Consider the following 26030-nt stretch of genomic DNA (forward strand, 5'->3'; position numbering starts at 1 on the left):
ACTGTGGTGAGAAGTCCATGAGACAGTATATGAAAAGCCCTTAGCATGTGGAGCCTGGCAGACAGCAAGGACATGAGAAGATGTAGTTAGTTACTGCCACCGCTCTGCCGGGGCACCCCCACGCTCCACCTGACATAACGTAACCTGTCTTAGGCATCTGCCAGGTCAGCTTGAACTGACACCAGCAGGAATGTCAGCAGGACCCAGGCCAAAACCTGAGAGGGGCCCACTGTCTTTGAAGGGTTTCCGGGCTCAGATCTCTCTCAGGGTTGCTGGCTTCACGGGGTCTTCCCTGCTCTTTGTTGTCTGCAGAAGGCCACACTCAGTGTTGAGACCTCAGGTTTCTCTCCCGGGGACTCAGCTGCACGCCTGAGCCCCGTGCTGTCTGTAGAAAGCCAGCAGTGCCCTCCGCTGCACACCCGCAGGGCTGCCCCTTTGGAGAGAAGGGAAGGGGCTGAGAGGAGGCCTCAGGCCTTCTTGTAGGGGAAATGTGTTTGCACTGCTGTGTCCTGCCAGAAGGGAGACACCTGCTTGCCCAGCTCTTCTCCCCTGGGCTGGGTCTTCCTGCCACCCTCTGAGGAGACATCACGGCTCAGTCCACACCCTCAAAACTAAGCCAAGATGACCACAGACCTGTTACTGTGGAGTCAAACTCCTTTTCAGCTCACCCCAAGAAAGCACTTTTTTTTTATTGAAGTACCGTCAGTTACAGTGTGTCAATTTCTGGTGTACAGCACAATGTCCCAGGTATGCATATACATACATATATTTATTTTCCATTAAAGGTTTTTACGAGATATTGAACATAATTCCCTGTGCTGTACGGAAGAAATTTATTTTTGAATCTATTTTTATATATAGTGGTTAACCTTTGCAAATTTCAAAGTCCCAAATTTATCCCTTCCTGTCCCCTTTGCCCTGGTAACCATGAGATTGTTTCCTATGTCTGTTTCTGTTTCGTAGATGAGTTCATTAGAAAACACTTTCTAACCATCAGAACCACCAAGAAAGACAATGGAAAGCCCCAGGGGTCAGTGCCCGCCCTGAGAGATATACAGGCGCTCTAGCAACTGCTGTGGGGACGTTGAGGAGAGGCCACAGGCTCCCTTCCACCGGGGGCGGTCAGTGGGCGGGTCACTGTCCCAGGGCCCAGCTGGCGGCCTTCCAGGTGGTGTGTGAGGAGGGTGCAGGAGAGGGACTAACCAGGAGGGGGCGCTGCTGTTTAGTGTCTCCATCAGCAACTCGAAGTGATCCCAGGCTACGAGGAGCTCCTGGCGGACATCGTCAACATCTGTGTGGATTACTACGAGAATAAAATGTATCTGACCCCCAGCGAGAAGCATATGCTCCTCAAGGTACAGCGCCCTGCCACACACCCCGAGATCTGGGCTCGCCCTCTCACCGCCTTCTTATTTAAAAAATTGTTCTGTGTGCTTCAGCGTTGATACTGATCTTACTGCACATAATGTTTTGTAACCTTTTCTTCCCCCTTTAATATGTCACATACACCTTCCCAGACAGCATTAAGGCCATTTCTACAATGTGGTTTTTAATGGCTGATGAGCATTCCATTGCATGGGGTCGTTGTTTCTTAACAAATTCCCTGTTGTTGGATATTTGTTTGCTAAACTGCATTGAAACCCTTGGAGCACAGCCTTTGTGTACATACTCTTGTTAAGCCAAACACCCCGGAGGTAGAATTGCTGACTCAAAGGGAAGGTCAGACCATCCAACTTTTGCTATATTTTGCCAAAACGGTCACGTTTGTTTCATCAGTTTACAAGTTTCATTTTTAAATTATCAGGTAATATTTATTGTTATAGAAAATCTGGATTCTGTAGAAAAGCCCCCCCCTCCAAATAGAATCTCTTACAGTCTTTCCATCCAGAGATAACACTTTCAGCATTTTAGTGTATACCCACCTCAGTTTTTCTGTGCTGATATATGCAATATACATGAATTATATGTGTGTGTAATTTTTATCCTGTTTCATTAAATGCATATGGAATGTTGTGCAGCCCTTAAATAATGTCCTACAGATAGACTTTCATTTCTTTAGCTGTTACTCTGTTGCTAGGTGCTGAGATTGTTTCTAATTTCCCTCGGACAACAGTAGCACTGAAAGGAGTAACCTTCATAATCTTCAGACACACCACATAGTCCCTTTTGATTCTTTATTCCCCAGGACCTCACTTTTTAAAGTTCCCCTGCTGATCTGACTTTTTCCTCCACTCCTCCATGTCCCCTTTTGCTCTTTAAGAATCCCAGCCCTGCTGGCGTTCCCTTCTTTGCATTTCCATAGCACCTCGAAGAAGCTTGCAGGGCAGTGTGGCTTGGTGACTCATTCACTCTGGCTTCCGCTGCACAATCAAAAATCCAGAGAAGTCACCCAGAGTTCAGTGGCTTCTCTTACCCCGCAGTGCCATGCCCGGGCAGTCACCACAGCTCTGCCCAGAATTGCAGCTTCCACAGACTAGGTTACAAAATCCCAGTCTACCAGACATCCTCAGATGCTGCCATCACTTTCTGAGGCCCTTCTTTCATCTTGCCTGCTTTTCATCCACCCACGCACGACTCAGCTTCCCACTCTCATTCCCTCTCTGCCTCTTCAACCTGGTCTCCAGCCCTGTTGAGCTGTTTCCCGTCTCGGGTGCCACCAGGGGGCGCCTTTCACCTTAAATGGAAAGTCTGGTGCACACCCTGCAGAGCCACAAAATCCAAGTACCCCTCCTCTGGTCCACGCCCTTAGGTGCCAGATGCGACTTATCCCCGGTCACACAGCAACTGTGAGCCGAGGGAAGCTGCTTTCAGCTTAGTTGTTCAGGCGCCCTCAGGCTCGCTGTACATTTGACAAAAGGAGCAAAATAAGCCAGGAAATTATTATGTGGATGGGACGTCAGAAATCAGCCTGTCAGCCTCCTGATAGGGCACTGCCTGGCAAAAATGTGTTGTTTTTGTTAATGAAGTCACCAGTGGCTCCTCGGGAAACTGTTGTAGCTTCCTTGGGGAAAGGGGTGAATAGTTTCACATTCATTTAACGTCTAGTAAGTTTTCATCAAGTGCCGGGACGTGCTAGACCTCAGGGATGCAACATCAGTACCACCCCGTCCTTGCTCTCAGGAAGGATCCAAAGGTGCATACATGTTGTCAGATCCTGTCTCTGCAGCTTACTGGCTGTGTGACCTTGGCAAGCTGACTAACCTCTCTGTGTCTCCAGTTCCTCATCTGTAGAATAAGGTTATTGTGTAGACCTTGACGCATAAGGTTGTTGTGAGAATGAAGGGTAATGCCTGTTAAATCCCTAAGCACAGACTCTGGCCTTTGGGATAGACTCAAGAAGTGCCACCATAATGATACATTAAAGCGTCCCCTGCGTTTCTTCACAGAAATCAAATTTCTGGTTGAAATTAGACCTATGTGTCCTTTATTATTATTACTTTTTAAAGACACGTGGGTTTTTGTAATAGTGTCGCTACGGGGTTGGGGGAGGCTGTGTATACAGGCACAGATCTGCTTTTTCTTGACTTTTTGAACCTTTTCCGATGGCTGTGACTGACTTCCAGCTCTGCCTCTTCTTACTCAGGTAATGGGTTTTGGTCTCTACCTGATGGATGGAAATGTCAGTAACATTTACAAACTGGACACCAAGAAAAGAATCAACCTCAGCAAAATTGATAAGTTCTTCAAGGTCAGCACCTGGGGCAGGGACTGGGGCGGGGACTGGGGCAGGGGGCCAAGGCGCAGTCTCTCTCGGGAAAGGAATGAAATTAGCCAGCACGCAGTGGGGCTTGTTGGTTGAACTGTAGCTCTAAAGACCCCAAGAAGAGGAGGAGGCTAGAGCGACAGGGCCTCCAGCTGCCCAGGGTCAGGTGAGTCAGGCACGTGCTCGCGTCTTGGGGTTCAGCAGGGGTTCGGCTGGGAGGCCTCATGATCCTCTCCGTGTACTACTTTTTCCCTTTCCTGAACCCCCTGCTGTCTATAGAAAGACGGGCATCGGAGAAGATAGCACCTGCTGTAATTTTCAGTATAAATCAGAGCTCACAGAAGCAGGGGGATTAAAGACTGGATTTTAAATTGATTCACATTCGCAAACTCACAGCCCACCAGAGGCCCCCTCACTCTCCCCTGCCCTGGGCAGAATGCCTCGTCTGCGCTCAGTTCGTTCCAGGGCCTCGGAGATTTGATCTTTTGGCTCCAAATCTTCAACAATAAAACCTTGCGGTTTGCCTTTGAGGTTTTCTCAAAGGGGTTTCCTACTCTGGAATTGAATTCCATGTTGTCAGTTTATTCCGGCATCAGGCACTTCAGGTCTGGAGTGGAGCCTCTGAGGTCAGATGTGGGAAAACCAGCTTAAATTAAAAGCGGAACCCCTGCAAGGTGTGGCCGGGCCTCAGTCCCACCGACTCGTAGGAGCTGGGGGAGGAATACGCTGCCCAGTTTCACCCCGTGGCTCGGCTCAGCTTCTTTTCAAGGCTGGAACTCCCTTTTCTCTGGAGATGCCCCAGACGAGAACAGGGCTCCTCTCGGGAGAACTGGCAGAGTCTGCCCCTGCCTTAAGTCTGCGCAAATGAGGTGGGGGCGTAGGGAAGGCCGTAAGCTCGCCTCCCCGAGCCCTGGGTCCTAGTCTCACTCTCCACTTCATAGCTGCGTGACTTGGGGACAGTCACAGAACTTCTATGCATCTGAGCTACCCAGCCCGACAGATAGGGACGCTAAGGGGACCTACTTTATAGGGTTCCTTTGAGGATTCAGTGGGAGTGAATCAGAGCCCTGGGTTATAGTCCTGACTCCCTGGCTTCTAGCTGGTCTGACTTTGCGGGAAAAAAATCGCTTAAGCTGTTGAAGCTTCAGTTTCTCCATCTGTGAAATGGAAATGAGAATAGTGTTGCCCTCACAGGGTTCTTGTATGGACTGAGATACTGTTTTCTGTTTTGTTTAATGGACTATTCTTTAGAGTAGTTTTAGGTTCACAGCAGAAGTGAGCAGAATGAGCAGAGGTTTCCCAGATACCCCTGGTCCCCACTCACACACAACCTCCCGCATTATCAAAGCCTTCCAGTAAAAGGCTGCATTTGTTACAGTCCATGAACCTACATTGACACGTCGTTGCCACCCTAAGCCCATAGTTTGCAGTAGGGATAGCCCTGACCTTGTGTGTTCTATGACGTGTATCACGTCATTAGGGCAGCATAGGGAACAATTTCACTGCCCGAACACCCTCTGGTTTTGAAGTGCTTGGCACCGTGCCTAGCGTGTCAGAAGCAGGCAGTAAATACCTCCTCTGCATTTGTCCTGGTCTTCGCATGGCAGTCGCCTGCCCTCTGGTGTTAGGTTGTGTTTTTCAACACCTTCACTTGGTGGAGTTTCTTATGAGGGCCACCCCCCGCCAGTGACATGCAGATACCCACTTCTAGTCCACAGTTCTAAGCAGCAAGGATCCTCTAATCTCACAAAAATTAGAGCAGAAAAGATACTGCCCCGGGAGGCAGGCCGTCTGGTCCTTATCCTTCATCTGTTCTGTCTGCTGGGTGACCTTGGACAAGTCACTGCCTCTCTGGGCTCGGTTGCTGGAACATTGGGATGGTTGGAGTCAGGGGAGGACCTGTACGCTGGCTGGGGCTCTTTGTGGTTCCAGGGTCACACGGTAGCATCACTGGAAGCAGAAACTAGGGGTCGGCCCAGAGGCACACATGCAGGCCTGCCTCCCCCAGTGGAAGGCAGCCGCCTGGCCCTCCCTCCGTGTCTCACACGCTGTGTTTGCTTCCTTTGCAGCAGCTGCAGGTGGTGCCCCTTTTCGGCGACATGCAGATAGAGCTGGCCAGATACATTAAGACCAGTGCTCACTATGAAGAGAACAAGTCCAAGTGAGTGCCTGCCGTAATGTCTCTCGGCTCCCGCGAGGACGCCCGGCCCGGGCAGGGGGCCGAGGGGCCACTTCAGTCCCTCCCCCCTCCCCAGAGCCCTGGGCAGGTGGATTCCATCAGATCACTGGCGCCTGGCAGAGGGGAGCAGCGGAGGGTGCTCTGAGCCCTTTTGCACCTGCCCTTTGCTGCCGGGGTTCAACAGTGCTCAGAGCACAGCCACACCCCTTGCCTGTGTCCACGGTGGCCCAGGCCCCTGCAGTGGGCCAGCAGTGTCCTCCTCCCCGTGGGAACGGGGAGGAGCGGCCTGCCCTCAGCGGTCAGGTGGAGCCAGATGGCCCTGCCCTTCATCACTCTGGTTCTCTCCTCAGGTTCCGTGTCCACGCAGTAAGTGTGCCATGCAGGGCGTGGTTCCGACGGTCCCAACTGTGAAGTGGGTTGATGGCCTCAACTTAGCTTGTTTTATAAGCCACCATCCTAGGTGACCTGTGCTAAGATCCGGGGTGTCAGCACCTCATGGACCTTGGGGGGACATCCAGCTACAGCCTTGGCCGCCCCTGTGATCTCTGGCGTTGTTAAGGAGGCATCTTCTGCCTGCATTTCCATATACTGTGGGGTCAACCATCCTTTAGTCTCTGGAGTGAGGGGATTCAGGCCTTAAAAATATGTAAGTGGAGCATCCTTGAACTCCGCTAGCTTTGAGCCCCCGCAGCTGGTCTCACCAGGAAGAGCTTGTTTAGTCTCTTCATGATGCGCTGGCTGCGAGTGTGTGAGGTTTTCTCAGAAAAGCGTGGAGTCCAGGGTGCTGAGCTCATCTCCTCGCTTTCCCTGCATTGATTCTCGAGCCCCCAGAGTTGGCTGGGAGTGGTGATGTGAGCAGGGTCGGGGGCAGAAGTCTGAGTGATTGTGGCTCCATCCCCACACAGGGAGCTCCTCAGTGTAGGCGTGAGGAAGTCTGTCCCCAACCAGAGTGTTCTCTTGTGGGCCTTTTCAGAGCTCCTTCTGAAAAAATTGATTCTCTCTCCAATATTTATCTGCCTGTTTGGTGCCCATGCTTAGTCTGTCCACCGGGTCACCCAGCAGCGGACGGCAGAGGACAGTGAACGGGGTTGTCTTTTTTTCTGTCTGGCAGGAGAGGGGATTCTCATTCATTCATTTCCTCTCCAATTCGAGATGTGTTCCTCATGATCTCTTTCAAAACAGCTGAGGAAAGGGTTGAGGAGAAAGAAGGGAGGAAGAGGGAAGAAGAGGAGTGGGGGGAGAGAAAGAGGGAGAAAGAGAGAGGGAGAGCGGCGCCTCTCAGGGCGGTGCGGCTGCCCTCCCCGTGGAGAGCTCACTGTGGGAGACGGGGCACAGTCCCCTTCGGTTTCCCCAGTCCCGCCCAAGGACCCCTCCAAAGCCAGCTTCAACCACAGGACGGGGTGCTGTCAGGGTCAGGAGACAGGCTTGGAAGGTCACCCACTTTGCTGCTTCTGTGCTCAAATCCCTGCTCTTTGTAGCCCTAGACAGGCTCCAAGTCCCTTCTCGCTCTCATGACTGGTAAGTACTGTGGACTCTGGGTATCTGGAAAAGCCTGTGTTGGGGTCTTAGAGGAGGCCCGGCCTAGGAAGGAGAAGGAAAGGCTATTCCACTCAGCCTGCAATCCCCACGGCAGGATTTAGCGGGCTCTCTTGCTGGTGGCTGGGACACCTCTTGGTTCCACCCAGGGGAGCCGGCCACGTTGGCCGAGCACCGGGAGCATCTAGTGAATGGAAGGAGCCTACCCACCCAGGCACCTAAAGCCAGGACGCACTCCAACCCCTTGATTTTCTGCCCAGGTGGACGTGCACCCAGAGCAGCATCAGCCCCCAGTACAATATCTGCGAGCAGATGGTTCAGATCCGGGATGACCACATCCGCTTCATCTCCGAACTCGCTCGCTACAGCAACAGTGAGGTGAGCTCGCTCTGGCTGCTGGGATGGAGGCCCGAGTGGGTCCAGGGTGAGAAGGGCTAAGGACCAGCCCAGAAAGAAATGCTGATAGAGGTCATGGAGAACAGGAGTGAGGGACTGCACATTGGAGACTGGAGGGCAGAATGGCCAAGAGCTTGGATTTTAGAGCCAGGCAGAACTGGGTTTGATTGTGGTTCTGCTGCTGACCTTCACAAGTTATTCAACATCTCTGAGCCTCAGTTTCCTCCTCTGCGAAATGGGGTAATAGTATCCAGAAAGGTTCATTGAGAGGATTAAACAATATGATGCATGCGTAAATGCTTTGTGCCTAGGAGATAGTAAGAGCCCAGAAATTGTCAGTAGTCGGTACATGATCCAAACCATCTCCACCCTGGATGGCAAGAGAAACAAAATTCTGAACAATCGTGCTCATAACACCAACTAAGTATTTTGAAACTGTGCGATAATAAATCATCATTGTAACAAGCCAGAAAATGCAGTTAGGGCAGAAGAAGGTCAAAACAATCTCCTGTAATCCCACTAATTATATTTTTACTGGCACTGGATTTCTCTTTTCTTCTTGTTTTAAATAGGGAAACATGATGAGTGCATAAACCTCAGGAAAAAATACAGATAGGCAGAAGGAGGGAAAATCCATCATGAAAAATCTTACCACCCAGAACCAACTGTGATTAACATTTGGATGTATAGGTCCTTCTGGCTCTCTTTCTATATAAACCCTTGTAGTGAATATATATGTTGGTTTAGTAAATATGGATTTCTTTTTTTTCACCCCCGGCTCCTGGATGACTGCAGGACCCCACATTTGCTCTCTGGCTCCACCATGTGGCTGGAAGCCAGAGTTACACTTCCCAAACCCAAACCAGGGAAATGTCTTTGATCAAAGGGCAAACATATTTGAAATGAGGACGGTCAGACAAATAAATGCAGGCGGTGTGGTTATCACACGAGTGACCCACATTATCAGGAAGGTCCCTGGTGGGCATGGACCAGAGTCCAGCCCAGACTTTCGGCTTTCTTAACCATACGTGCCGATCAGTAGAACATCAGCTGTGGGAAGAGTTTAAGTACTGAGGACTCCTTCACTCAAGGAGTCAAGGGTGTGTGTGATCTAAGAATGAATCTGGCTCAGAGCTATTTTTTAAATTATGCACTTCACAGATGTGTATATACAGATAATTCTCGTTATTCACAGCAGTTGTATTAAAAGTGGCCGTGAACGCTGAATCAGCAAGTGCTAAACCCTTGCTCCTAGGGAAAGCACAGGGTAGGTTCCTGCGAGCCTCTGGTCACAACGTTTCCATCAGCTGATTTTTAGTATATAACCTTGTTTTACCTGCATTCCTGTTAAAGCTGCCTTGTGTAATATGTGTTGTTGGTTTGTTAACATTAGCTCACAGCCAAAGGCATTGTAACTCATGCCTGAACAAATCTTATCTAAAAGACGTATTTTCTCCATAAGGCTCATCACAGCCTTCTTTCTCACAGGCAGGGCTTCTGCGCTGTGCGTGGGGCCATTTTAAATAGTGAAATCACCAGTAAAAAGAATAAAACTGTGGGAAACATGGCAGTACGTAGACCAGGGAAGGGACAGCAGTATGGGCTGAAACAAGAGGGCAGAGCCTTGTTCAGTCCCAGCTGGCAACATGACTCAGATTTCTTTTTGCCACTCTGTGCATTTCTGCAAATGACGGAGCAAGCACAGCAAGGATTGATTCTGAGATTACAAGTAAGTTTGAGCGCGTGAGTAGGCAAATTCACAAATACAGAATTCACAGATGATGAGGACTGGCTCCATACGTCTGTATGTGCCTTGCCTGTTCCATACATAACACATGTACAGACACATATACCTCTGCACAGGCACGTGCTTACATATTTCACATCAAATTCATGTTTATCTTCACCAGTGCTTTTCGGTCAGTGAGTCATTTCTAATTAATGAGCTGTGAGATCAATTTAGTGGTTTCAGATTAGCATTTTGGTACGGGAACAGAAAGTCAGCATCTCGTGTATTAAGAAGAAAGTTGCTTCATGAAAAATGTCATTTCATGTCTATATTGAATACCTCTCAGTAGGTACGTTCCTGAGTTAGTACATACTTCCTACCATAAATTGCAGACAAAAAAGTTTAAAAGCCACTGCTCTGCAGTAAACCAGGGTGATCGTGAGTGGGGCTCTTGTGTCACGCCACCTGGATTTGAACCCTTCATCACTTACAAGCCAAGTGGCCTTCAGCAAGGCACTTGTCTGAGCCTCATTCTGTCGGTCAAGGGGTATAATAATAGCAGTGTTTTGGAGGCAATCCGTGAAATAAGGCTTGAAAGTGCCAAGTGCATGGAGGGTGAGGGTGACGGCTGATGTTCCCCAGGTGGTGACGGGCTCCGGGCTGGACAGCCAGAAGTCAGACGAGGAGTACCGCGAGCTCTTTGACCTGGCTCTGCGGGGCCTGCAGCTCCTGTCCAAGTGGAGTGCCCACGTCATGGAGGTGGTAGGTGTCCCAGAGCTGAGCCCCCCCAGTCCCCTCCGTCCTAACCTCTGCCCACTCAGCATCTATCTCTCCCCAGCACCCTTTTTTTAAACAGCTCTATTGAGATATAATTCACCACACCATTCATCAATTTAAAACGTAGATTAAGGGAATAGGGTATAGCTCAGTGGTAGAACAGGTGCTTAGCATGCACAAGGTCCTGGGATCAATCCTCAGTACCTCCATTAAAAATTAAAAAGAAAATTTTTAAAGAATATTTGCTATATATTATTTGCAATGCTGAAAAATGGCAAACCGTTTATGTGTCCTTCAGTAGGTAAAGAAACTGTAATACAGCTGTACAATCTGGAGTGAGTGTAGCCATTAAAGGAGGTGGGTGAAGCCTCTGCGTACTAACACAGAGAGAACTTCAGGGAACATTGTTAAGTAAAAAGAAAAAAAAAGTAAAATGTGGATTCATTGATTTTTAGTATATTCCCAGGGTTGTGCAGCCACAGTCAAACGTAGAACATTTTCATCACCTCAGAAGAAACCCTGTCCAGTCACCCCCCCGTTACCTATCCCCGCAGCCCTGGGCAGTGTCCTTTCTGGCTCTGTAGACTAGCCTGTTTTGGACATTTCCTATAAGTAGAATCGTATCGTATATAGTTATTTGTGTCTGGCTTCTTTTACTTCATGTTTTCAAGGTCTGTCCATTGTTGCTTAGCTCAGTACTTCCTTCCCTTTTATGACTGAGTGATATTCCACTGCGCGGACCCACCACGTTTGTTTGATGTGCTTACCTGCTGATGGCCATTTGGGTCTCTCCCCTCCCCGCAGTACTCCTGGAAGCTGGTTCACCCCACAGACAAGTTCTGCAACAAGGACTGCCCTGGCACGGCCGAGGAGTACGAGAGAGCCACGCGCTACAACTACACCAGCGAGGAGAAGTTCGCCTTCGTCGAGGTGGGTGCCCGCTCCCCGCACTGCTTCCCCGGCCCCGAGGCCGCCGCTCGGGCTCGGGCGTGGGGCTGCAGTTCCCTGCCCCCTCCTCCCACCTGCACTCGCCCCTGTCCATGGTTGTCATTCAGAGACAGTGAGAAACTCATTCTGTTCCTAAAAATCCGAAAGGAAGCATCAGTCCCCTAGAAATAGCAGAGGAAACAAAACAAATGGCCAAAAGAGATAAGAAAAATATACAAATGGATAAACAGCCGGAGAACTACAGACCGAAACCAAGATGAGATGTGGTGTTGACCAGTTAGGATGGAAAAGATGCAGAAGACAGGGGCCGTCTGTTGCTGGTTGAAGAGGGAAGCAGACCTTCTCAGATACTTTGCCTGTCCAGTCTACATTTTACAATCATTCTATGCGGACAGTCTGATCATACGCATTCAGATTTTTAATGTGCATACCCTTTGGCTCAAAAGTTCTTCTGGGGAGAATATCTCAGGGAAATAAGCCAACTATGCAGAGACATACAATATTTATTGCCTTATTGTTTACAATTCCAAAATATGTGAAGCAACAGAGATGTCCTTCAGTATGGACAAGGGAAAATAAATGAAGGTACAGTTCTATCGTTGAATACTATTCAGCCACTAAAATGATGTACTGACATGAAAAGGGATGCACAGTATATTGTTAGGATTAAAAAAGTTAAAAAACAGCATGTAAGATGATGCAATTTATACTAAAATTAATATACTTCTGCAAATTTTCTCAAACCTGAAGGACATAAGTATGTATATTTATGTATACCAAACCACTAACAGTCATTTCTGGAGGGAGGAGTCTTACTTCCTGCTTTAGAACCTTCTGATCTGCTTTTGTTGTTCACAAAAGGGTATTTCCATTGTGGGGATGCCGAGGGTGGTGGGGCTCATTCATACTAGGTTGTGAGTGGCTGCTCCCTCTCTCATGACCATCTGAAGCCTCGAAGTCAAAGACCCAGATGGCTAGCACAGGGCCCTTCTCTCAGAGCATCAGCTTCTTTGTAAAATGGAGTCAATAATCTCTTCCCCCTTCCCTCCCGGCATTGTTGAGAATCAAAGAGTAATTCCAGAGATAATGGCGTGGATGAGCTGTGAAGGCTATAAGCGTTAGACACGTGTTAGGGGCTGTGCTGCTCTTTAGCAGATCTCCAGGCTGCACATTAGAGGACTGAGGCTCAGGGGGGTGATGTCAGGCAGGAGGCAGGTTGTAATCATGCGTGACGTTGCGCTGAGTGGTCCTGACCCCCTGGCACTTCCATTGCCAATAGTCCGCCCAGGGGACAGTCTCCCAGGCACCGTCACTGGGGGAGAAAGTCCTCCTCAAGCCCACTTAAAGTGAGGCTTACAGTCAGAGAGGATGTGCAACTTTGTAAAACGGTTTACACCTTTCTTAGTAAAAGCAATCCGTAGGCACTGCAGGTAGTTTAAGAAAGACTCTTCCCAACCCCACACCGACCCTCACCTTCCCACAACCTCAGAAAGTTATCCACCAGTGACGTTTTTGCTTTATTTCCTTCTCGCCCTTACTTTACTATACATTGAGAGGTTTTATAATTTTTATTTTATTAGTAAAACGTGTGAAAATAAATTTAAGAAAAGTAATTCTATGTGGCACTTAACAACAGTAAAACAAAACCAAAATAGTAGTAACCTGCACCTCCCTCGTCCCTGAATCCCCAAACAGGAAACACCTCACCTCATTAAGCTGTTTCTTCCAGTATTTATTTATCTCTGTACTTCCCTTGACAGGTTCTTGGGTTTTTCAATTTGTGGCATTTTCTGTTGATTTCCTACTGTTGATTTCCTATTGATTTCCTATTTTGGGTAAAAAAGGATTTAGTTCTTTTGTCTCTACCTCCGACCCCAGCCTCAAGCACATCCCCTTCCCTTCTCCCATCTTCCCAAAGTGGTGATTTCACACTGTTTGATGAAGTTCGTATTTGCTCTGCATTATTATTGTAACTGAGTAACTGTTGTTCCAGGCTAAGTCATGTGGTCTCATGCGAACACATCTCTTGTCTGGTACAACTGTTGCTTTTCCTAGAGTTAACAATGACTTATTTTTTTTGTTAGGTTGTCTATGGTCCTATCGAAAAGGAACCCTCAAACATACATCGTGTAAAACTTCCTACAAAATAGCTGATCACAATAATTATTTTATGAATTTTATTACTCTTAAAAAATTTTTTTTGTTATTTATTTATTTAGATTTGGGGGGGAGGTAATTAGATTTACTTATTTTTTAATGGAGGTACTGGGGATTGAACCCAGGACCTTGTGCGTGCTAAGCACGTGCTCTACCACTGAGCTACACCCATCCGCCTTTACTCTTTTTCCCTTGGAGCCATTCCTGCCATTTTTTTAAAGCCAGCCTCTCGATCTGCTGTTCACCTCCTGATCTGAGACATCTCCTCATGCGTACGACGGGAATTCTGTCTGTCTCCCCCTGTGTTGGAGCCCAGGGCTGCCTCTCCCTTTACGTTCATGGAGAATATCCACCAACAGCTTTCTAAGAAAGGGGTCATGGGAGAAGATATTTTTGAGATCGTGAATGCCCGAAGTATTTTATTTCTGACTTCACTCATAGTGAGTGGCTAGATACAGAATTTTATGTACCTTATTTTATTAATTTTAGATAAAGAATTTTAGATTGTAAATAACTTTCCCCAGAATGTTGAAGGTATTCTCCCATTAGTGTTTAGCGTTGCTTCTAAAAAGCTGGTTCTAGTCTAATGCCCCGAAGAGGAACGATACTGCATGTCAGAGTGCTTACAGGCCATTCATATGTCCTCCTCTGTGAAGTGTGATTATCTGGTGAAATTTTTTGCCCGTTTTCAAAAATTCTGTCTTCTTACTATTGAATTGTGAGACTTCTTTATGTAGTCTAGATACAAGTCCATAGTCACATATAAGCTGCAAATCATTTTTCTGATCGGTGACTTTGCCCTTTTATTTTCTTAGGGGTGCTTTTTAAGAAGCAACTGTTTTTAATTTTGATTAAGCCAAACTTATCTATTACTCTATGGTTTATGATTTTTTTGTGTGTGTCCTAGCTAAGAAATCTCTGCCCAGCCCAAAGCGGAAAAGATTTTTCCCTCGAGTCTAACAGGTCTGCATGCTCTTCTGTGTTAGGGATTATTCTGAAACATCTCCATTATCTTGTCCTTTTGTCCCTTATTTCCTAGTTTCATTGCCAGCCAGGAGCCCAGATTCTTTTATGACCTAACGTTCCTTCAGAGCTTCTCTCTCGTTATTTTTGCACTAAAGGTTCTCTTCAGCAAAACCATTAGACTGTTGGTTCTACTGAAAATCCTCACCTTCTGAACTCTATTCTCACCATTTCCCCTGCCACAAATGTTCTATTTCTTCCTTTACATTTTAGAGGAAGATAAAGGCTTAGCATTGAAGCTCGTTGGTTCATTTGTTCATTGCTTTTCAACAAAAATCTCTTGTGGACCCACTAGGGACCCAAACCCCGGGGATGGGGGCATACACAGCCTGCCAGGCTTCGCCCCTGCAGTGCTTACAGTCTGGTGCAGAGGGAGGAAGTCGAACACGTCATGATGGGTGTGACAAGCGTGACGGTTGTCAGAAGGCTGGTCTGGCAAGGCTTTCCGCTCTGGATACTGAGCTAATCTAGAAGCTCACACTTGAGGCTGATGGTGGCCAAGGATCAAGTTTGTTGCTAGTAAAGCTGGACCAGAGAATAATATGGCTTCCATCCAAGGCCACACCAGGCTCCCTGTTCCTCTTTCATCCCATGAAACTTCCCACTGGGAAACAGGCAAAGCAGCTGCGTACATGTACGCCTCCCTTCCTCGGGATGAGGGGGTGGTAACTGCAAGGCACCCAGAGGAGAGGGCACACCCCACAGGCAGATAGATCTCAGACAGCACCAAGGTCCGTGTGATGCAACATGCATCGCAGACACCTGTCTCCCCACCTCTGCAGACAGATGAGGTCAGGGGCTAGGGAGGAGGCACCTAGAAGGACAGAGACCTACCCGGACAAGACTTCTATTCAATGCACTCAAGCAGCAATGGGCCAAATTATTTCAAAATCCAAGATTGTAAAAGTACTACAGGAAATTTTATGGTAAAAATAAAGTTCTATTCGATATAGTCATGGGTACATGGTACGTGGAGAGGCCTCTAAAAGTCAGAGTGCTGCCCAAAACCTGGTCCATGGACCAGCTGCCACTTGTCACCGGTCAGCGGCTAGATGGGGAGCGGGTACAAGAATGGAAGTCAGCTCGTGGTGAGGCGCACGCTTAGTGGGGCTGACACCTTTGCACTGCAGTAGGACTTCCTTGACAAAAGGAAGCGGACTGCTGATTTCTGCTCTGGCACCCGCTTCCACCCAGCGGTGAACTGGCGCTCTGAGTCGCACTGGCTGGCCTCATGCTCCTGTGTGTCCCCGCCAGCACCCCCTTCCCGAGGTGTGGTGAGGCTACCGGACAGACGGGTGTGCGGGGTTGGGTGAGCCTGACCATGATCTCTGCGCGGCCAGGTGATCGCCATGATCAAAGGCCTGCAGGTGCTCATGGGCAGGATGGAGAGTGTCTTCAACCAGGCCATCAGGAACACCATCTACGCGGCCCTGCAGGACTTCGCCCAGGTGACCCTGCGTGAACCCCTCAGGCAGGCAGTGCGGAAGAAGAAGAACGTCCTCATCAGGTGGGTGTTCAGACGGCCTTTCCGGGGGTGCTGGGTGCAGGCCGCCTGGGATGGTCCCAGCTCATTCAGCTTCCACACACAGGCCCTTCCAGCGAGTTCCAGCAAGGTCTAGGAGGCCCTTTTAGGAAATTGGACATTTGGAATGAATTAAGCCTTCATCTCTGCGTTTGAAGCCTGTATCCACCACTGTCTAGCTGTGTGAACTTAGTCGAGTCACTTACCTTCTCTGAACCGTAGTTTCCCTCATTTGTAAGATGTGGATGATAAATGGTACTTACTTCATAGGCTACTGGGATGATGAAATGAGATAACCCATGTGTAGACCTAAGCACACAGCATCATGGAGTGAGCATGCAACACCTGTAAGCTATTATTAAAGCTTTAAATATACAGAGACTTAAATGGACTAATGAGACTGTTCTATCACCAAAAAGAAGAATCTCCATCCTGCCTCACTCAGGTTCTCCCCCGCCTTATGGGCTCAGAGCTGAGTTCTCAGCCAGCCAGTGGGCTTCAGAATCAGAGGGGCATTGTAAAATGCAGACGTCTGGATTGTACCTCAGATCTGTTAAGCCAGCATCCCTGGGGGTGGGACCCTGGAATGAGCACGTTTTACAAGCACCCGGGAATTTTAAAGCACATGGTCTTGGACACTGTGGACTCAAGAAATAGGCTTGCAGTGCCTCCTTCCAATGGTAAAACCTTTTTGAGTCCTGGTTCTGTCTTTCCCAGTGTCCTACAGGCAATTCGGAAAACCATCTGTGACTGGGAAGGGGGCCGAGAGCCCCCCAATGACCCGTGCTTGAGAGGAGAGAAGGACCCCAAAGGTGGATTTGACATCAAGGTGCCCCGGCGTGCCGTGGGGCCCTCCAGCACACAGGTAAGCGGCTCCAGGCACAGGCCAGCTCTGCTGACTCAGAGGCCAGCCAGGCTATGGTAGGTCATCCTGGCTGGACCATGGGGCAGTGGGGCTGGGTGTCCTCAGGCAGGAGGGGGCAGGGTCAAGCAGCTTCTCTAGTCTTATTTTGCCATCTTATTTTGATATAAGAGGGAGGACCACTGGCTTAAGATTCAGGAGACCTGGATTCTAGTCCTAGATACCTGTGTGATCTCGGGCATGTTACACAATCTCTTTGTGCCTCAGTTGTCTGATCTGGCAAATGGGGGAAATAGCAGGACTGGTTATCCTAGCCCTGTGAAGTACAGGTTCCAATGTGTAGGAGTTGTTTAAAGTGGAAGCTGTATGCATTTATCCTGTCCCTCTTTAATGAAACCTGACTCCTTCCCCTCTAGTGACTTCCTAGCTTGGGAATTCCCAAGTTCTGCCTCTGACTTGCTGTGTGATCTTGGGCAAGTGTCTTGACCTCTCTGAGCTCTGATTATCTTCTCTGGTAAATGAAAACGTTGGATGAGATCATGTTACTGACAAAAGATCTCTTTTGTTATTCCCCACACCCTCCCCAAATCCCGAGTATCAAAGGCCGTTGCCCCCTTAGAGAAAGTCAGATAATCAGAAATACTCAGTTGCCAACCAGAGCTTTTTGAACAAGAGATTGCCCGTGGCTTACTCAAAGTGGTCGTAAAATTACAGGAAAACAAAAAACAAATAAAGGACCTAGGCATCTTAGTTAAATCCTTGCCACCTACTTAAGGATAAATGGTTTCTGGTAGGCTTTTTGAGGTATTGGGAAAAAGCATACAGACCCATTATAGCTTTTAAAGGTCTCACAGGCCACTGAAGCCCCAGGCTGGGAACTCTTACTTCATGTGACCTGTAAACCTCTCTCATCCCCAAAATCCCGAGTCCATGAACCATCTGAGATGAGCCATCTGAGGCTCACCCCTGACCCTCCTCACTGTGTGTATGTCTGTGTCTGGGCAGGGGGGCCGGGAGGCGGGACAGGGGCGAGCTGGGTTCTCGGCACTGTTGTCTTAGCTTCCCTTGGCCCGCCCCCTGCGGGCCGCTTGGCACTTATCTTGCCTGCTGGAGAGATACGGAACTTCTCAACGAAGCGTCTACAAAGAATTCTTTGCGATGTCAAAGGGCCAGGGAACTTTCCGGTCCAGAATGGCCTGGCAGGGCTAGGCAGGGCTGTTTCTTTCTGGACAAGGCGAAAGAGAAACTGGAAAGGAGAAGGTTGAGAGAGGGGCTAACAGAGAATGAGAGAGGAGTGAGGGGGCGGGGAGGGAGAAGTATTTATAAAGTTAATGTGAGAGGCAGTGTCACAAGTTAACACCCCCTCAGCCAACACCCCTAAGTCATGTTAGACGGCACAGACACACTTAACAGACTCATAGATAGTCGGCTTGGAATAGCCCTTGGAGACAAACTAGTCCCAGTCCCCTCCTCCTATTTTACAGATGGGGAAACTGAGGTCCAGAGAGGGGAAGTGACTTGTCCAAGTCACAGGGTGAGGCATAGGTGATGGTGGGACGAGAACCAGGTCTCCTGACTCCCACCCCGGGGCTCTGTTAGGGCCTTTGGAGCACGGTAGATGTGGTGCCTAGCAGAGCTGGGGTGTGACCGTTCCGGTGAATTAAATGCCTTGTTCAATAAAAGTAGGCGGGGAAACTCTTTCCCCTCTTAGGAATGGAATGGACTTTCAGACGGTTAGAATGTGATACAGGTCAGTTGATAGCTTCACAGATTGGATTGAAGAATCCTGTCTCGGAGGACTCCAAAGGCCAGCATTCGAGCAGTGCCTCTCGAGTCTCAGGGATGGTCAGCCGTGCCCGGCGACAGGGCTGCAGAGGGTGGACTGTCTGATAAACTGGCAGCCCCGGTGGTTCCTTTACCACGAAGGGACATGCTGTGGTGGGGACGGTGCATCACCCCTTCCCGTGGCTGCGCTGCCCAGCCCGGGCCGGGCGCACGGTGGGCGAGGTCCGAGAGGAGCCTGGAGGCGGCCAGGACGGACGTGGTGTCTGAGGGAGGTTGGAGCATCTCAGAGGTGGCCGGCAGGTGGCCCCTAGCAGTCGTGGCGGCTTTCCCACCGTATACAATACCTCTTGCTTTTCTCTCTCTCTCTCTTCTCTCTCTCCCTCTTCCCTGTCTCTCCTGCCCTCCCACTCCCTCCTCCTCTCTCCCATCTATGTCTTAGGCCTGCCAGTGGTCCCCGCGGGCTTTGTTTCACCCCACTGGTGGCACACAGGGCCGAAGAGGCTGCCGATCCCTGGTATCACACCGCCTGGCTGGGTTGGTTGGGTACACTTCTCCAGGAGGCAGCAGGAATGGACTAGCCTGGCTCCTCACGGCCCCTTCCAGCCCTAAGATTCAAAGACACATGGTGTGGAAAGATCTAGATTAGCACTTGCGCCCTTTGCATTAAGGCCCTCTGTAAGCAGGAGTTAATTGTCTAGTAGGCCTCCTGTGTAAGTACCGACCTTCACCTGCTCTCCGCCCAGCGATTCGGCAGGCTGTGCCATGCAGCTTGCGCCCCCAGAGGGCGCCATCCCTCAGCAATGAGGGTCAGAAACTTGAGGGGGGGTGGGGCTTGTTCTGATCCTACTGCCCCATTTCATGGTTCCTCAGAATGTTAGAGCTGAAAGGGATTGGTTGGAGAAAGCCTCTGGTGCAACCTCCTCATGTTAACAGATAAGAAAATTGAGGCCCAGAGTGGGACTTTGTTGCCCAAGGTCACACAGCAAATCAGTGGCCGTGCCTGGCCTTGAACCCCAGTCTTTTGACCCTGAGTCCAGTGCTCCACCCATGGTGCCAGCGCAACTGTCCAATCAAGCAGGGAGTGACTCCAGAGTGACATGGAATGAAATTGTCCTCTGATGCCCATGCCCTTGGCCGAGCAGAGCAGGCGGGAACCTGGGCCTTGAAAGACCTGGTATTAGCAGGTCCTCCTACCCAGGGATGCCAGGGGACCCAGGGATGCGGGCCCCAGGCAGAACTTCCTTCCCCGCTGGCCGGTCTCCCTCTTGAAGGTTACACATTCCAAATTTACACCCTAAATTGGTGCTTCCGTAAGACAGTGCTTTTTAAGGACAGATAATGCAGGAAAAAAGCATAGAAATACAGCACAAAGCAGCCTTTTCCCCTGGATGGAGGGCCAGCCCCTGACCTTCCCGTGTTACTCTCTTTTTCAAGCTGTACATGGTGCGGACCATGCTTGAATCGCTCATTGCAGACAAAAGCGGCTCCAAGAAGACCCTGCGGAGCAGCCTGGACGGACCCATCGTCCTTGCCATCGAGGACTTCCACAAACAGTCCTTCTTCTTCACGCACCTGCTCAACATCAGTGGTGAGCCACCGTGCTGGGGAGATGATGGGGGCTTCTGGGAACCAGAGCGGCTAAGGCTACCGAGCTGGAAGTTCCAAAGAGACGTGATGATTGACCCAGAGGAAGAAAGGCATACTTCCCTGTGGGCTCTGAGAAAGGCCAGGCTTGGTCCAGCTATTCTGACTTGGCTAAATTTAGTAGATATTTGTGGCTAATTTGTTACGAAGTCCTTAGTAAAGGGGGATCAAAAACAGGTGACCCCGCAGGGACTGAGTCAGCCTTTTGCTGTAAAGCAGCAGCTCTGAGCTGATTAATGTTCGTTGCTCCTAGCAAAGGAGGCTCCCAGGCTGCACCCCGATCCCGTGTCCCCCATTCCACCTGTCCTGTCGCGATGCCTGTGCAGGTGGGCCGGGGGAGTGGAGGGAGAGCGGCCTCCCAGGGTCCTGGGAGGGGTGATGTGTCTGTCAGTATTACAGTCCAAACTTGTCCCTGGAGAGCAGCCTAGGAGGGGCCTTCAAGGTCTCTGGGCAGTAAGGAATCAGAATCACCACGTGTGACGGATCAGGGAGCTGCAGACCCGGTAGAAGCAGGCACACGTGGATCTGTCTTGACCCTGACAGCAAACAGACTTTGACACTTAGATAGGCGTGTTTTCAGGATGGCTTTGTGAGAGCATGATGGAAGTTGTAGGGGCATCTAGAACTCTGAAACATCACTGCCGCTCCCTCCTCCGTGCACTACCGCTGTCTCTAAAGCTTAACAAACACTGTCCTTCACACAGACATTAGGCTGGCCTTCAGGTGTAGGACAGCAGGTCTCCTGATTAAGTCTTATTCACGAGGGCCTGCTCTGTGCCTCGCACAGCGGAAGAAGAATAATGAAAGTCAAAAAAAACAGGAAGAACTTAGGTCTTCTGGTGCTTCCGATGTGTAACCCAAGGCTCTTTCCCCCACGCCTCCAGAAGCCCTGCAGCAGTGTTGCGACCTCTCCCAGCTCTGGTTCCGAGAATTCTTCCTGGAGTTAACCATGGGCCGGCGCATCCAGTTCCCCATTGAGATGTCCATGCCCTGGATTCTAACAGACCACATCCTGGAAACCAAAGAACCTTCCATGATGGAGTAAGAGGCAGGACTGGGCCAGCAAGGAGGTTCCCGAGGTGCAGGTGGAGGGCAGTTTGCCGGCCAGCGAGCCTGGTTCTTTCCAGAACTTTCCAGATGGGGCTGTGAGCCCCATCCAGGATGGAGTCACACCAGCTGTGACTCAGCCTTGCAGCTAGGTTCAGAAGCCCACCAGCCCAACTGGCCTTCCTGTGTGTTGTCAGTCTCATAAGAGCCATACTGGGACGAGGATCCTCCCCCGGGGTCAGGGAACTAATGTCCTTAATGACCGCCCAATTGCTTTTCATCTCAGACTGATTTTTTCAGGCCTGGCATTGATTAACATTCGGGGACTTTGTGTGTGTGTGTGTGTGTGTGTGTGTGTGTGTGTGTGTGTGTGTGTGTGTGTGTGTGTGTGTGTGTGTAGGGTTTTTTTGGGGGGAGGGCAGTAATTAGGTTTATTTATTTATTTTTTAGAGGCAGTGCTGGGGATTGAACCCGGGACCCTACGCTTGCTAAGCATGCGCTCTACCACTTGAGCTATACCCTCCCCCCGGCATTCATGGACTTTGGCTTCTGTGGGCAGACTGTAAAGGGAATCATTCCTGAGTGGAGGCTGGAAACACCTTAGCGGAAAGGGTCTCTTTCCCTGACCCTGCGCTGGTTCACCCGGCTTTTCTGATTTCCCGAGCGAGTGCAAACCAGCCTGCCGTAAGAGCGATGGTTAGCGAGCTGCCGCGCATTGGTTTCCCCTGCAGGTACGTCCTCTATCCGTTGGATCTGTACAATGACAGCGCCTACTACGCTCTGACCAAGTTTAAAAAGCAGTTCCTGTACGATGAGATCGAAGCCGAGGCAAGTCACCCCTCCTCCTTTGGTTCTCGCCACCTTGTCCCAGAGTTGGGCTTCTCCGACCTCTGGCTGTGGGGACACGGTGGGCTGCCTTGGTCTGTTTGTGCCGCTATAACAAAATAAGACCGTGTGGCTTACCAACGGCAGAAGTGTGTTTCTCCCAGCTCAGGTGCCAGCGTGGTCAGGTGAGGGGCCCCCTCTGGGTCCCAGACAGGCACCTTGTAGCAGCGAGGAGGGGACCAGTGAGGAGGGCAGTTCCTTAACAGCTTTTTGAATTTTGCCTTCTTTGTGCCTACCTGCGGATCTTGAGAGTGGGGGATCACACTCCCGAAACTTACTTGGCCACAAGGTCTTCCTTTCTTTTTCCTTCAAAGCATCTTGGTCCACAATACGCTTCAGGCATTCCTACCCAACTGCCCTCTTGAATTGGCCCAGTTTCTGTAATAAGGCCAGACAGACCCCACTGACATTTCCTGCTTTCTGTCCACCAGGTGAACTTGTGTTTTGATCAATTTGTCTACAAGCTGGCGGACCAGATCTTTGCTTACTACAAGGCCATGGCTGGCAGGTAGGAGAGCCCCGGGCACTGCATCAAACTGTCCTAAGATTGCCACCTGGAAGACGAGGTTCTGTCTTGCAAAACCTCCCTTCTTCTTTAGCACCTACGGAAATCTGAGTGATTCCATGGGCCTGGACTGGCTGCTAGAATATAGGAGAAAGGAAAACAGGCAGAGATGGTGCTAGACATCCTGGTGCTTACAGCCTAGTGAGGAAAACAGGCAGTGGAAACTAGCAAATGCACGGTGACAGGGGAGGTTCCTATGAAGGAACAGTTAATGGGAATATGTGCCAGTTAAACCTGAATTATTCTTTGGAGTGAGTAACTGGAAAGGCTGTCCTGAGAAAGTAACATTTGAGCTCATTTCTGAAGTTGGTAGGAGTTGAATAAGTAAAACTAGGTAACGAGTAGGACAGGAAATGGCCGGCAAAAGAAACTACATGTGCAAAGTCCCTGGGGCAGAAGCAAAATCATTAATAATAGCACGCCTACCTCGTGGGCTGTTGAGGGGACTTCACGTGAGTCAGTACAGGTAACCATGTCATTCACAGACCGCAGAGGGGGCGGGCTGCATGATGAGGCTGGGCGGGTTGGCAGGGCCCAGGTCCCACGGCCTTGTAGACGTTTATCCCAGGAGGAATGGGACACCGTAGGATGTTTCCAAAGTACGATGGTGACCTGATTAGATTTTTATTTTTAAAAGTCTGGTCTCTTAAAACATAAAAATGTCGAGAATGGATTGGAGGTGAGCAAGAATGGGAGTGGGAAGGCCAGACAGGAGGCCAGGGAAGAAGTCTGGGTAAGAGGTGTGTCAGTTGTGCAGGCTTATTGGTGGTGTCAGTGTGTGTTGATTTAGACCCCTGGGAATTCCAACCAATAATAATACTGATCAAGAAAAACCTTAATCTGTATATATATTAGGCATTTCCCTTCTCATTGGAAATCCAAATATACAAACCAATCATTTCAAAGATAGTTACTAATTTTTTTCTTTCTACAGTAAGGTTTTGTTTCGCGTTGCTTTCAGCAACTGGAGTTGCTCTGATAACATTTCAGACAGGAGGTGGTGTATAAATGCACAAGTTTCCGTTAACACAGAATGTGCATTAAATGAAGTGAATGGCTCTTAATGATGGAAAGTGTAGAAAGCATCTAGTTAGGATTTCAGGGAAAGCACAGTGAACACAGCCTTTGACCAGGAGGTCACTTTGTAATTGTCCGGATTGAATTGCGTGTGGTTGTAACAGTGAGCTGGGCTTCCAGCTTCTCTGAGGCAATTCTCATTTCAAATACGCTGATTCATTGTCTGTATAACAAACTCTGACTTGTCAAACCCTGGGTCCTCGGTATATTAGTTTACAAAACACTTGTTCTGAAATAAGACTCTTAGTCTATGTCCCTCCCTGTAAGACCTGTGGTTTTCAAAAATATGGGAAGTTGAGGGAGACTGAGAGAGGCTGGGAGAGTCAGAGAAAGCCTGAGAGGGAAAGAATGGTCTAGATCAGCGCTGTCCATCAGAAACACAATGCAGCCACAAATGTGAGCTGCAGAGGTGACTGTAAATGTTTTAGTGGCATATTAAAAAAAAAAACCGAAAAATGAACAGGTGAAGTTAATTTTAATAATATATTTTATATAATCCAGTTACATCTAAAACCGAATTTCAGCATGTAATCACATGTGAACAGTTCTTAAACAGATGGTTTCCATTGTCTTTTTTCCTAAGTCTTTAAAAGCTAGTGTGCATTTTATACTAAAAGCACATCTCAGCCCGGGTCCGCCACATTCCCAGTGCCCAGTGGGCTCAGGTGGTGGGCGGCTGCTGTATTGGACAGTGTAGATGTAGGAGATGCCACCTTCCTGCTTAAAACCTTGCGGTGGCTTCAGTTACATCTAGCAAACACCTTACCTCTTTACTGTCGCTTCCACAGTCCCAAGTGATCTGGCCCCTAGACTGACTTCATAAAGTCGTTTTTGCACCATGCTCTCCGGCATGCCCTGCCCTTGACCTACACTGGCCAGCTTTCCTTTTCTCCACGGACCAGGCTAATTGTGCCTGAAAGATTCTTCACCCGAATCGTCCCTGTGTTAACATTTAGGTGTCTGTCCAACAAAACCTCTTTAGAGAGGCTTTCCCTGACCTCCTTGTACCAAATGATCCTGTTGGATTATTTTCAGAGCACTCATGACTCTGCAATCCGTGACTCAGATGGAAGATGGTAATAGCACATCTAGTCCATAGGGTTGTTTTCAGATTAAAAAGTGACTGTGTACACGTGTGTGTGTGTGTGTGTGTGTGCGCACGCCTCATGAAGGGTAGACACTATGCAGATATTGACTATTGTCTGAAATTATTTCATTCCTCTGCTTTATTTATCATCAGTCTGTCTTCACCAGAGTGTAAGCTCCATGAGGGTACAAACCCTGGTGCCTAGAGTGTTTCCTGGGATGTACCAGGAATGCTCTTGGTTGCTTTTCTGGTAAATGAATAAAAGGGGGAAAAAGAAGCTCAACTTTTGTGTAGCCTGTCTTAAACTTAAAAATTCTACTTCACCTACTGAGCTTTTTTGGCTGAAAAAAATTTGAAGACCTTTGCTCTAGAGCAGAAAAAAATAACATTTAAACTATAGAAGGGGGCGCTTCGTGAGTTGATGCTCTGATCTGAAGTAGATGTGAGTGGTGGTCATGTTCACTGGCCTTGTCTCACTCTCACCCCTTGCAGCGTCCTGCTGGACAAACGTTTTAGGGCCGAATGTAAGAATTACGGAGTCATCATTCCGTACCCGCCGTCCAACCGCTACGAAACGCTGCTGAAACAGAGGCATGTCCAGGTATGGTGACGAAAGCCACAGTGGAGGTGGGATGGGCAGGAGAGAAGAGCTGTGAAGTTCTGTCTGCCTCTCACCTCTGATGAGTGTGGCCCCCCCAAGCCTTTGTCCTCCCATCATAAGCTTCAGCCCACCTCCTTCAGGTGGGACCGACGTTCAGAAATGGGTAAATCTACCCCTAATGGGGCCCAGTGCTGGCCTGAGTGAGGAGGACCCTGGGTTCTCTGAAATGAAGCATGGCAGGCTAAACCCAGGGTTATCGTTTGTTTTCATGGAGTCTCTGTTAACATTTGACCCCAGATGTAGAGGAAATGCTGCCAGGAGCTCAGAAACATACCCCAGCTGTAAACCGTTGATGTGAGCCAGGCAGAGAAAATAGCAGATCCTCCAGCAGACCTCGCGCCCTCCTCCCAAGCCCTGCTGTCGGCCACGCGGCGGTGAAATGGCCCGTGTGCTGTGACCCCGTGTGCTTATTGTGTGTGTTTGTGGGGACAGCTCAGGTGACGGAGA

The 26030-nt window shown here is 49.3% G+C and overlaps 1 protein-coding gene across 2 annotated transcripts in view; it reads left to right on the top strand.

Moving 5' to 3' along the window:
* Positions 1-26030, top strand: part of CYFIP2 (cytoplasmic FMR1 interacting protein 2) — a 108398-nt gene that overhangs the window by 25669 nt on the left and 56699 nt on the right. For both annotated transcript variants that reach the window (XM_074360989.1, XM_074360990.1), the window contains exons 8-20: positions 1227-1355; positions 3584-3688; positions 5773-5864; positions 7679-7796; positions 10186-10305; positions 11125-11250; positions 15789-15955; positions 16688-16835; positions 20052-20205; positions 21146-21302; positions 22040-22136; positions 22625-22701; positions 25415-25523. In XM_074360989.1, coding sequence (XP_074217090.1) covers positions 1227-1355; positions 3584-3688; positions 5773-5864; positions 7679-7796; positions 10186-10305; positions 11125-11250; positions 15789-15955; positions 16688-16835; positions 20052-20205; positions 21146-21302; positions 22040-22136; positions 22625-22701; positions 25415-25523 — 1599 coding nt within the window. The remainder of the gene's footprint in view (positions 1-1226; positions 1356-3583; positions 3689-5772; positions 5865-7678; positions 7797-10185; positions 10306-11124; positions 11251-15788; positions 15956-16687; positions 16836-20051; positions 20206-21145; positions 21303-22039; positions 22137-22624; positions 22702-25414; positions 25524-26030) is intronic.

Source organism: Camelus bactrianus, chromosome 3 (genome assembly GCF_048773025.1).
Source record: "Camelus bactrianus isolate YW-2024 breed Bactrian camel chromosome 3, ASM4877302v1, whole genome shotgun sequence".
Classification (NCBI taxonomy): domain Eukaryota; kingdom Metazoa; phylum Chordata; class Mammalia; order Artiodactyla; family Camelidae; genus Camelus; species Camelus bactrianus.